Source organism: Phaseolus vulgaris, chromosome 7 (assembly GCF_000499845.2).
Source record: "Phaseolus vulgaris cultivar G19833 chromosome 7, P. vulgaris v2.0, whole genome shotgun sequence".
NCBI lineage: Eukaryota > Viridiplantae > Streptophyta > Magnoliopsida > Fabales > Fabaceae > Phaseolus > Phaseolus vulgaris.
This window is the reverse complement of record NC_023753.2, coordinates 38,970,757-38,984,190: the sequence shown is the minus strand read 5'-3', so window position 1 is coordinate 38,984,190 and position 13,434 is coordinate 38,970,757. Positions and strand designations below refer to the sequence as shown.

Genomic DNA, 13,434 nt, shown 5'->3' with positions numbered 1-13,434 from the left:
CCATCTAAGTTTTTTAAAAAATTGAGTTTTTTTAATTTAACCTTAAATAATTATTTTATCTTTCTGAATTAAAGTAATGTATCTATTAAAAAAACGAGAATATGTTAGTAAATTTTTCCAAAAATAATATATTCATCGTTCATATCATAATATGTAAATGAACCTTTAACTGATGTGTAAACTATTACTTCATCATCTGATTTATAATAATTGCAATGTAAGATTTTATCATATATATGTGTATTAAGAATAATAGTAAATGTACCATCTTTTAAAATAATTATACTCAAATAGTCTCGTTCTTTTCCCAGTGCATTAATTTGAACTGAGTTAGTGAGCACTTAATTTGAACTGAGTTAGTGAGCACTTAATTTGAGGACAAATAAGAAAGAAAAAAATTAATGCTTTATTGGAAAGTTAAAATATTATTAATTTTTGTTTAGATATATATAAAACTCCTGGTGAGAAGAAGTATAATATTTTCTACCCAAAATTTGCCATTGCTATGTCAAAAGACGAGCTTTTGAAATTACATACAAATGATTATGATTAATACATATTCTGTGGTTGCTGAATTTAGTCGTATTCACATTCACACGTTACTGATTGTGATTTAGACCAATCAAAAGAAGGTTCTCTGTATTGGACTTCTCTGTCGGTGAATTAAGCTATTAACCTCTTGATTAATAATTTGTTGTTGTAATAACTATTTTTTTTCAAGGCAAGTTAAAAATTAAAATTAGATCGAGTTAAATTTGGTTAAATCACACAAGAGATTAGGTTAAGAATTACACTTTAATGTTTGGAATTGGTTGTAATCTCTAGCACTGTATAAACAACCCTATACTAGAACAATTACATATATGTATCTATATTTAAACACTAGAAATGACTACTTTTTTTACTCAATTTATTTTTTTTCAGTAAATTATATTGTATTAATGAAAAGGGGTTTTAGAAAATGTAAATCCTAGTGTTGTGATCTTAACTTTGAATTAGTTAACGAATATGAAGGAAGAAAAGGACAGGTCATTTACACATTTAATGGAAGAAAAACTTTCTTTGATGATATTATTAGTAGCTAAAGTAGGTGAGGGTGTGTGAAAAGGACCACCACCATCACCATGCCATGTGTGGATCAATGTAGACACACAATAATATTCCTCCAAAAGTTAGCACCCACAACCACTTCAATAATTCATCTTTACCCTTAAATCTCTTCTCATCACACAAAATTTTTCTCATTAACTTTTCCCATTGCCTTTTGCTACCACCTTTCTTCCAAATATCCCACAACAAACCTTTTTCTATCCTAAATAACATACACTATACACCAAAAGGAACCTGAAACTTGGTGCATGTATATATATATATCCACCCAAATGAATATTCAAGCACTAACCGCAAGAAAAAGAGATAAAAGTGACACTCAAATAATACTAAAGTGGTCCAATTCGTGAAGATAAAGAAAGCGAGATGGAATATGGCTTATGAATATGCACACACGTATAAAAAAACAATAAAATAAGCAACAAAGGTATATAGAAGTGTTCAAAAGGATAATGACTCAGAATCCATGCTTCATCACTCTCATTTGTAAGCCAAATTCAAACAAGAAATTTTATTGCCATCGTACCTCGATATTACATTTAATCTCCATCTAATTTTGCTATATCAGACTCTTTCGTCTGTTTCACATTTCTATAGCAAAACGTAAAACACAAACATCTACGACCAGTTCATACACGACTTTACGTAACAGTGGTAGAATACATACATACGTATAAAAGTACAATGACAGCACAACTCTAATACATTCTTTTAACACACTTTTCATTATTCCTTCATTGATTGAAATATATACCGGTAACATCTTGAACACGTTAAAAGACAATAACACTGATATTTTCAAAAAAAAATTAAAATTAGTGACGAAATATTTTACTTATAAAGTTCGTCACTAAATTATTGATGTAAAATGATGTACATCACTGAATTTAGTGTTTTTGGTAATAAAAGGATAAAACTTGTTTACAGTATTGGTGATGTTGTTTTCCGCTAGAAACGGATTGTATATGATCAAAAGTGAAACTCTGAACAACATCAATGGTGTTCGTAATTCGTAATACTGTATGGAAGTTTTTCCGATGAAAAGTGTGTTTGAAAGAGTGTGTTAGAGAATGCGTTGGTATCTTTTTGTGGTGTGGGTTTAAACGCTGACGGAGCACCGTTGGATGATCTGGAACTTCATGGCGTTTTCTCCGACGGCGATGCCGTTGCTGCGGGGGCCGAAGGAGATGAAGGCGGGGCAGCGGACGTAGAGGTGGTAGTGGCCGGAGATGAAGGTGCCGACCTTCCAGCGGACCTTGCCGTCGGCTTTGACGGTGACGAGGACGGTACCCTCCGTCTGGTCCTGGCTGAGGCCGAGGAAGTTGAAGGGCGCGACGGGGATGTTGGTGCCGTAGACGAAGGGAGACCAAACGTTGACGTCTTTGTGGCCCTGGTAGATGGGAGGGATGGCGGTGCGGTAGGTGACCTGCTGGCTCCGGTAAGTGACGTAGGTTTCGAGGCGGTCGTAGTAGACTCCGATGTTGTCGTTAGGGTTGCGCGAGATAAGCGTGACTTGGAAATTGGAGGTGAGGAAGTTGGCGACGGTGGCGTTGAAGGCGTAAACGGTGACGTCTTGGAGAGTGAAGGTGGGTTTGGTGGGTCTGAGGATGGCCCATATGAGAAGAATAGCGAGCAAGACAAGGAAGAGGAACACCACTATGCCCCAGAAGACTTGGCGGAAGATCTTCCTCTTCTTGCCCTCGTGGTGCTTGCACTCCTTCTCCGACATCGTCTTTTGTTGTTGTTGTTGTTGGTTTGAAGGGGGAGAGTGTGTGAATGTGTAGTATGGGATGAAAGGGAAAGAGAGGAATAAGATATTAATTTGTAGATGGTGGATGAGGGTGTGAGAGTGTGAGGTTCCGTGTGGTGGAGGTTTCTTGGAAATGAGTTTGGGTGTTTGTGTTAGTGTGGGCGCGTTTGGTGTTGATTTATTTGCAAGGTGAAGTGTTGTGTTCTGAGATAGTGATAAGATCGTGCTATGTTGTAGAGTTGGGATATGGTATTTGAATGGTGGAGGCTGCTTTTGGTTGTTCAGCTCGATCCACCAAAATTATTAATGCTTTATTGGTAGTTTCATGATTTCATTACAACTCTCTGTCAAAATGGAAACTCTCACTTTGCTGTGTCCCACTACTTACCCAAAACAAAATCATAAATTTTAATAAGTTTTATTCGGTCTAATCTCCAACACACTCCAACACACTCCCTCACACTTCTCACCTTCAAAGTCATAAATTATGTGAGTAGTCTAATAATAATCGTCTAATAAGAGATAATTTCATAAATTCAACAAACATTCGTTAAAATAACTTTGATACTAGATTAAAAAAGAAATTTTAAGTTAACTTAATTTTATAAAATCATTTTATAAAATAAAACTATATCTATTTATAAAGAATAAAAAATGTTTTAAACACTAACCCAGTGTATAATATAAAAAAAGTTTAAACTTTTGTTATTTTCTATATCTTCTTATGCATGCGTCTTCTTTACTTCTGCATGATAGTAACACATATGGAGAGGATCTAATTTCTGCTGTGACATGTCTCTAATCACAGTGATTCGTTATTCCAAACTTACCAACGTAACTTTTATATAAACACCAAAAAAAATATTCAATGTCTTTCTACTGTTTTTGTCGCCTGTGACAATTGAGCTTTGAAAAGTTTGTGTCCAGAAAATTGCTTCTTTTGCACACTTATATCGTTTCTCGCCATGTAAGGTTATGAATTCAATAATTTGGATTTTGGGCAATAATTGTGGAGCACATTTCTTGCCTTATATTTTCTCACAAATTAGAAGTAAATATACTTTTATTATTAGAGATGGTTTTAGATTTTGATATTTATTCCTAATAAATGATTTTTTCTCTCACACTTTCAACATAGAAAGGTAGACGTAATAACATGCTTTAATGCGTATTATTTTATTTGAAAATTAATGTAAAAAGGTTGTGAGAAAGTTGGTAAATAGATAAAAGTGTTAACAATTTTATATTTTTTGAATATCAAGTGTTCCCACCACGGGCTCATAGGGTCTTTTTGTTGGAAAAATGTAGAAGACGAAGAGTGTATAAAATGAAAAGTCACTAAAGGAAGATTTTGAGCGTAAAACAGGTATTTTGGCAAATAAAGTGACAGCAAAATGTCATTATCTCCGTGTATTTTATTTTTTCACTCTTATATGAAGAGAAAATAGTGAAAATATTAAAGAAAATTATATTTTTTTCAAAATTATAAATATATGGTTTGGTAATTATACAATTACTTTGTTTTAATTGATATATTATTATTATTATTAAAATTTCTGATAAAAAAATTATTATTAGAAATAACGATTTTTCTTTGATTTTCTTGTTATTTCTCTTCATTGAAATAAATACACTTTTCCTTATATTTCATCTCGTTTTCTTTCTTTTTCTTTGTTTTTTCTTCTTGAAAAATTATTTTTTCTTTTATTATAATTGTTTCGGTGCACTTAATAGTTAAAGAATCGAGATCAACAATAATCTATATACACATTCATCTTTTAACTTATCAAAACATCTTTTAAAGATAAAACTGTATAATATTATTATAAAATATTTTATTAATGTGACACCTCGTTATTTAATCCTAAAAAGTATTATTTTAAATTAAAAAAGGGTGTGTCATAATTATCATTATTTTCGATTCTAAATTAAAAAAAAAATTGACACTTTTGGAAGTCTTTTGATTATGTGTGAAAGTGTGGGCCTTCTACAAAAGGCTAGCAATAAATAACATTTCTTTTTGGTGAGGCATTATAAGTACTAGACCAAATCCATATTTTGAGTACTCTCAAATTTATCTTTTTTTTTTCCACAATATTTATCATTCTTATTATTGGATAATTTTCTTTTGGAGCAATTAATTAGAAAGGTATTGATGTTAAGTTTTACTATACGTGGAGGTGTACATTCTACGCTTGTGAAGAGTAACGTTCCTCTTACTTGTCCATTTTCATGGCTTTCGTCAATGTTTGATGCTTGCCAACTAAATAAAGGGGTTCTTTACTTTTGAGTGTTGATTAATCTTCACTCTATTTGAGTGGGTATGATACAAATCAAATGAAAAGGAAAAAGGTGGAGAAAGAAAGTGTAATCTTGATATATGATGTGATTGACAAAGAAAATAAAAATGGAAGAAAATGAAGTGTAGTGGAACCAAAATCAATTAATTACATAATTATATATTTCTTTTCATAACTTATTGTTAAACTATGAATCAGCTTCCATTGATTGAAACAGTTTAAGATACATATAACTAATTTTATACTGTTTAATTTCATTTATAACGCGTAATTAGTAAAAAAGTATTAATAAGTAATCAAAAAATATTATTAGTATAAAAACTAATTCAAAATTAAATAACGTAGAGAAAGAAAATTAAAGTATAATCATTTTTAATTTGAAAGTGGACCAAATTTTATGACAAAAGATTAAATTAATTATTAGTTCCTTTATTTTATGGCCCTTTCAACATGATAATGCTTCTTTCACGTCATATCGTAATGGAAAAAAAAATTATAATACACCTATATGAGATAATATTATTAATCATAATAAAATGATAATTACCTCTTTGTTTCTGGTTATGGTTAGTCGCATGATGTGTTTTAATTTTAATGATCTCTGCTTTCAGAAATATTTACAAACAAACTAAATACTAAAAAAAAAACATAAAATAGAAACTAATTTTAGATAAAAAATAATTAGTTGTTATAATAATTAAATTAGAGATAATTTTAGTAAAAAAAAATTGGTTTCTTGTAATGAAATAATTATAAAAAAACTAAAATAAATAATATAGAAATTAAAAATGTAATTAATTATACAAGAGGGTAACTAATCAACGTACCTATTCAATGAATGAATGAATTTAGGAGTAATTTGATGAATCAGAACTCTGTTAGAAAAATAAACCAATTTACAGTTCCATGAATTTTATATTCTTTTTGTGGAATCTGTGGGGCCAGACAGACAGAAATTCCTATTGCTTCATGAATTCTGTGTAGCAGAAACCAAACCAGGGAAGGGAAAAAACTTAATGTGTTTTGGTTATTATTATTATTATTTTTTAAAAAATCATATTAAATATTATTATGAAACTTGATATTTTAACTAAGTAACAACAATCCTATCACATAATTTATTATTATTATTATTATTATAATTAATTAATTATTTAGATATACATGTGTGGAACATTGATTAGGCCATGAAGATGGAGCTTCTTCTGGGTCGTTCAAAGTGGACCTACCAAGTTTGAATTTTCTTATCAGTGCAAAAAGAAAAAAAAAATCTTTCTGAAATGAAGAAAATGAGCACCGACAGAACAGGTAAGTCCAATGTTAGAAGGTATGAAATTGAGGAAATTTTGTGGCTGCGGTATGTTCAAATTAAGGACCGCAAAAATAGTATCCATGAATTCACTTTCTCTATGTGTAGTTCAAAAGTTAATTGTATTAACAATGATTACTGTTGAAAACTACCTACACGCCTAACTCATTTGACCAATTAAACAACTTTTAAATTTATATTTAAAGTAACTATGAATTGTTAAACTCTCCTCAATTATTATATTTTTAATCTTTTAAGTACATTTTGAGAAAATAAAATAAATTTTAAAAAATACTTACCGTCTCTACAAATAATTATTGTCGAATTTAATATTATAAAATTGATTTATAAGATAAAGTTTATATCTGTTATATATTATGAAATATCTCCATCTTTACACTTTTGTTGAATTTAACAAATAATCGAATAAATTTGAAATGACTCTGATATCATATTAAGAAATCAATTTTAAATTTAAATCTAACTCTCTAAAATCACGTGAAATTTCCACCATTTATATATTATAAAATGTTTTTAATATAAAAATAAATTAAAAAAGTAAAATGTAAATATCCTCCATTATTATTAAAAAAAGATGATAAAAAAGTAGGGACAAAAATGTGTATGCATTTGAAGAGATGGGGCATGCTAACACGTGAGTAATAGATAGATTGGGTAGATGCACTAACATTTAGGATGATTTCTTATTCTCTTCTCTCATCCCTATGTAGCTTCCCATTATTTAAGCTTTCACAGGTCCTACAACTGCTTCTTCGAAACTCTCAAATTCCCAACTTCTGCTTTTTTCTGCTTTTATCTTTCTATGTGCCCTATTCATTCAACTTATCTATATATTAAAGTAAAAACAAAAATACTCCATCTATCCATTTTTCAAGCCAATTCATATATTTTACCTAACTATAATCATACATTTTACCTAACTATTTTCGTATTCCAAATTGGAAAATAAAAAAAAATTTACCTGGTTGATTCACAGTAAATAAAAACAATAAGTTGGTTCGAGTGATACTTAACTTATTTTATTTAACTAAAATTTTAAATTTAAATTTACGAACAAAAAATATTAAAAACATAAATTTCACTAAGATTATTGAATATTTTTTTCAACAAATAGTCAGTAAATACTTGATAAAATAACATGATTAAAAGAAATATATATGAGGAAACAAATTTGGTCGGCAGAAAAGATGGTACTCTTAGTTTGTCTTGGTTTTTTTCATCAGACTTATCTGCTAGGATGCATAGACATGCACAATATGATATGAAAACATAATTTCATAAAATATTTAAATTGTAAGATGACTAACGTTTTTCATAAAATATATAAAAAAATAAGAAAATGTAAAATGAAACAAATTTATGTTTGTGTTTGGATTTAGTGTTACACATTGTTTGTAAAGATCGAGAGACGAGTGAATACGTGTTTGAATAAGTTGATATAGTGAGAAACGTAAGCATCAATTTGCTAAAGTGATCGGTGTCGTATCTGAGTATTGTTGCGAGAAAGAAGAAGAAAAAGAAAGACAACCCGACAAGTGAATGAAATATACTTTTGCCCTTCATTTTTTGTCTGTAAATGGTTTAAATAATCATAAATACAAATATTTAATAAATTTCAATAAACTTTATTCATAAATCCACTTTAACATATTGTATCAGTCTAAATTTTTTAACTTTCTTCCCATTTTCGTCTTAAATTCTCGCTCGTCTATTCTATCAAATTCTCACACTTTCCTGAATCTATACACAACCTACCTTAACTACAGTAAAAGATTTTTTTTAATGAATACAAAAATGATTGACTATTGGACTTGACTTACACGTTTTGGCAATGAATAAAAGAGGTAGTGGATGTGCATTGATTATTAGTTGATGTGATTTTAGAAGAGACAAAATGTGAAAAGCAGAAAAAAACAGCGTTAGGCGGCTATATTGAGGTTGAAGGCATGGGTGATGGAAATTCTCTAACCTAACAAAACTCCAAATTTAAAAATCTGGATCAAAAACAAAATACCTCTTCACTTCTTTTCACTTTGCATCTTTCATAACACAAATCATTTTTAACTGGACTAATCATATATCAAAAATTAAAATTTGGTTAACCTATTTATCCATCTAACACCTAACCTATTTTAATAATAAAAAACAGTATGTAAATAAAAATTAGGCATTATTTTTTAGTTTATTTTAATTTTTCAAGTTTAAAATATTTTTTTTCTCTCTACACTCTAATTTTAAGGTTGTGTTTATTTAAAGAATGGTTATAGAGAGAAGGAAAAAAAATGAAATTTAGGAAAAAGAGGGATTGTTTAAATTAAATGAAAGAGAATAGAAAATGATGTAAAATGAGGGAAAATTTTATGAATGATATGATGAGTGTAATTATTAAAATATAATTTAATTGATGAAATTACAAGTACCATTTTATCTTTATAGTTAAAATTAATTTTAAAAAAATACGACTAGTTATTTGTATATGAAGTTTACTTGTGATTAAAATATTATTTTTGTGTGAACTTAATAAAAAAATATAAATTATATGATATTAAGAATAATAAAAAATTGTTAAAACTGACTTTTGATAAAGAGGGGGTGTTTTAAGTGAAATAAAATAACTAAAGAATCAAGTTTGCTTAAGTTTAGAGATAAAAAAAAAAAAAAAAAACTCAGGTAACTGGACAAATCTTGAAAACTAAATTCACAGTTTCCAATTTAAAGATTAAAAAAATACATCTAATTTTTGTAATTATCAGTGTTTATTAACATAAATATGTATAATTCATATAATTTAAAGAGCATATAATAGCTTGAGTTATTTGTTAATCTGAAACACATCTTGACGGTCTTTGAACATATTGGGCTGGTGTTGATTTAGGCAAGGATAATGGGTTTGGGCTCATGTGGTCCTTTTTTTTATTTTTGGACATTTTTTTCATGCACCTTCGTAGTTTCTTTTGGTACCCCTATATAAAGATAATGAATGTGTTGGTACATGTGACCTTTAGGTGTGCTTAGATCTATCGGATGTTCTTATATGTTTTATGTGTGTTATTCTTTAATCTTTTTGTCTATGTTGTAATTAATTAATAAAATGTGCAGTGTAGTTATTGTTTCAGCTTAATAAATAAAACCTCTATTTTTATTTTGGCAAAATATATTTTCAGTGTATGTGTATCATTTAATATTTAACTTTTGTATTAATTGTATTATTTAATATTTTGGGTAGAAGAGAATCAAATAAGTCAAAGAAGATGAAGATGGATAAGTATATGATTTTTTTTTTCGAATTTTCAGCTTCTTTCGGTTTCATTTTTAAACATAAGAGTAAGAAAGCTGAAAATAAAAAGGGATACAAAAAGCTGAAAATAAAAAGGGATACAAAAGAAAAACAATAAAAATCATGACATAAAAATCAATTTTTAGAGACAAAAAATATTTAGTTGCTATAGTGACTAAATTAGAGACCATTTTAGAGACTACAAAAATTTTGATTTCTAAATTAGTTTATATTATTGTTAAATGATTTTTAAATTAATGTCTAATTAGCAACCAAGGTTTTTGCTACCAATTATTTAAATTTTAAATTTGGTAACAAAAACCTTTGTTGCTAATTAGACACCAATTTAAAAATCCTTTGACAATAATATAAACTAATTTAGAAACCAACATTTTGTTAGTCTCTTAGTAACTATAGCAACTAATTATTTTTTTATCTAAAAATTGGTTTCTATTTCATAATTTTCTTGTAGTGTTCATTTACATCACATTACTTATTTTTTCTTAAAAAAATTAAAATAATATACATATTAGTTTTATTTGACCACTGAACTAAGAACAAATCATTATTTAAAAGATATTAATAAATAAAACTAACCAAAATTTATTTGTAAAATTTTCAAGGGACAAAATTTAAAAATATGAAAAACAAAAATAAAATATAAAAATTTATTGAACATAATATATATATATATATATATATATTAAAAAAATTATTAAATAAAAATTAATTTTAGAGACCAAAATAATTAATTACTATTAGGCTAAATTAAAAAATATTTTATAAATTAAAAAAATTATTGATATCTAAAATAGTTTTTTTATTATTAATACAAATTTATAAAATATTTTTTAAAATGGTATGATTATTAACTACTATACTAAGGTTTTTGTTACTTATTATTTTATATTTTAAATTATAGTTTATATTAGTCTTTTAGAAACTAATTTAGAATTTAAGATATTAGTAGGTATGAACCTTGATTACTTATTTAGATACCAATTTAGAAATCATTTTATAATTTTTTATTAATAATAAAAATTATTTTAAATACAAATAATTGTTTAGTTTTTAAAATACTATATAATTTAGTCAATATAGTGATTAATTATTTATGATCTCTAAATTTGGTTGATATTTAGTGATTTTCTTATAGTACCATTACAAAAAATTATTAATTAATAACCAAATTTAGAGCAAAATAAATACTTAGTCCCTATATTGAGTAAATTATATACTATTTTAGAGACTAAACAATTATTGGTATCTAAAGTTGTTTCTTAATGGGTATCTAAATTAGTTATCAAAGTTTTAGCTATTAATATTTAATTTTTAAATTGATCTATAAAAGATAATATCATTTTTTTAAAAATTATATCATAATGATATTAATGATATATTTTTTTAAATGATATCATTATAATAAACTTATTAAGATTATTAAGAGTTAAATATGTTTTTCCTCAATGTAATTTCAAGCGAGATTGACTTTCGAATTTTTTGACCTCTTAGATACTTACAGTAAATAAATGATTGGAATGAGTCATTATCAATTTTTTTGTTATGTGACAAGCAAATTTTAAATATGGACTAAGATGTTAAAATATTTTATGGTGATTTATTACAGGAAATTCATTATTTTGTTATATAACTCTTTCAAAAAAGAGTTGGTAGTTTGGTTTCGTTTTGTTTTCAAACAACTATGTTATAAGGGAAAGAATTTTTATAAGCTTTTCAATGATGTTTTGAATGGTTAATGAACAAATTACTTATATCCTACCAATATTTGTGTTGTGAGAGTATATATTTGTGTGTGGAGAGTGAACACCAATATGAAAACAATGAGAATTAGAGTGATCCATAAGAAAGGTGTGATTAGGACTTAAATCAATTTTAACAATTGATATTAGTTTCCTAGGTAAAATGATAACTAATAAATTACATAAAAAAATATTAGTAAACTGATTATAATAGTTTCTTTATTACAACATGTAATCTAAATATTAAATTAAGGACAAAAACAAATCTCACTGAGATAAAAAAATATATTTAACTCATTTATTAAATATAGAACATTAAATAAATAGTAAATGCTAGGACATTAAATATATAGTGAGTATCAATTAATAATACATTTAATACATATCAATTACTAAGTATCAACATTAATGCATAGTTATTATTAATACTATCACATAAAAAATACACATAAACAAATATTTAAACGGAAGGATTCATCGCTGTCATCATTAAAAACAGTGTGTTAAAACCATGTATGCCAGCTTTCTTTTTCAAACGTAAAAGAGTATCTTGCTTTTACTCCTTCTCACTAAAGTTCATGCAAAAATTGCAGAAAACCAGGGAAAGAACACTTGATTCAACCCTCACCATTGTAGTTTCTTCACCACCCTTTGGAACAATGACGAGATAAGGTGTAGTATACAAAGCTCTTCAACAAACTTGTCATTTCGCATTCTTTTCTCCTTAAAACAATAACTTTCTCACTCTCTTACTCGCATTATCTTATCATCTCGAAAGGATGTTTTCATAGGTTATATATAATTTTTAATGCGATGAGTTTAAAAATAAATATATATAATAAAAGATAAATTTAAAATTAAATGATATAAAAAAATATAAAAATAATAGTAGTGTAAGTTTAACGTGATAGTATAAAAAATAGAGTTCTCAATATATCATTATTATTTTAGGAAAATTATTACCCTACCGTAATGTAATAAATTTAAAAATAAATATATATAATAAAGGATAAATTTGTAATTAAATGATATAAAAAAAATATTAAAATAATATTTGGGAGTTCTAACGTGATTGTATGAAAAAATGTGGTTGTCCATTTATCATTGTTCTTTATTTTATCATCAACAAATAAGAAGTGTTTCCGTGCTCCTCATTCTGATCTTCATTGCTACCGTCACAAACTCACCATGCCGACAACCGACCGTAACTTCTACCTGAACCTCCTCCACTTCGCCGGCGCCGTGATCATCACCTGCCTCATGGCTATGACCATCACGCTCCTGTGTATTCTCCTGAAACCCCACTTCCCCTCCTTCGAAGTAACGTCTCTCACCGTGACCTCCATGCCAATAAACACCACCGTGCATCAAAAGCACGCGGTCACATTCGACTTCCAGGGCCTTCTGGAAAACCCCAATGCCTTGCTCGTTGTATGGTACGCGAAGCTGCACCTTGTCCTATGGTTCAACAACTCCTCCCTCGCTTCTCTCCCGCTGGAACCGCCACCTCTCTCCAATAAAGTCCAAACCAACACCCCTTTCCAAGCTAGGTTTGCGGTGGACACCGAGAAGTTCCCTGGCGGCGTGCTCAGGGAAATGGCGGCGCAGCGGCGTGCTCATGGTTCGGTCAATTTTGCAATCACTTTGCGTGCTTGGATTAAGTTCAAGCTCGGTGGCCTAGGCTTCAAGCCTCGCTTTATGTCTTTAGGATGCTCCCCTTTGCAGGTTGCGTTCTCTCCGGAGTACAACGACAAAAACGAGACTGGAATATTGGTCGCTCCTTCCGAGTGCTATGCAGATTGATATGCGACTCATGTAATGCAATCTGCACAGAGCTTTGCTTTGTACATTGTTGTTCTTCAACTTGTTAACTATAATAAAGAAGAAAACAATTCTTTTATGACCTG

General features: G+C 28.4%; 2 protein-coding genes across 2 annotated transcripts; one reads left to right on the top strand and one right to left on the bottom strand.

The window, feature by feature from the left end:
- Nucleotides 1-1,593: 1,593 nt before the first annotated feature.
- Nucleotides 1,594-3,203, bottom strand: LOC137830751 (NDR1/HIN1-like protein 1). Its single transcript, XM_068638264.1, has one exon. It carries the CDS (start codon nucleotides 2,837-2,839, stop codon nucleotides 2,210-2,212), a length of 630 nt encoding a protein of 209 aa, XP_068494365.1. The 5' UTR covers nucleotides 2,840-3,203; the 3' UTR covers nucleotides 1,594-2,209.
- A 9,512-nt stretch (nucleotides 3,204-12,715) lies between these two features.
- LOC137829475 (uncharacterized) lies at nucleotides 12,716-13,330 on the top strand. The gene has a single exon (XM_068636277.1). The coding sequence runs from the start codon at nucleotides 12,716-12,718 to the stop codon at nucleotides 13,328-13,330; it is 615 nt and encodes a 204-aa protein (XP_068492378.1).
- Nucleotides 13,331-13,434: the final 104 nt, after the last annotated feature.

Bases quoted from the DNA above. Each gene is read 5' to 3' on its own strand.
- LOC137829475 (XM_068636277.1), top strand. From the start codon at position 12,716: ATGCCGACAACCGACCGTAACTTCTACCTGAACCTCCTCCACTTCGCC.
- LOC137830751 (XM_068638264.1), bottom strand. From the start codon at position 2,839: ATGTCGGAGAAGGAGTGCAAGCACCACGAGGGCAAGAAGAGGAAGATC.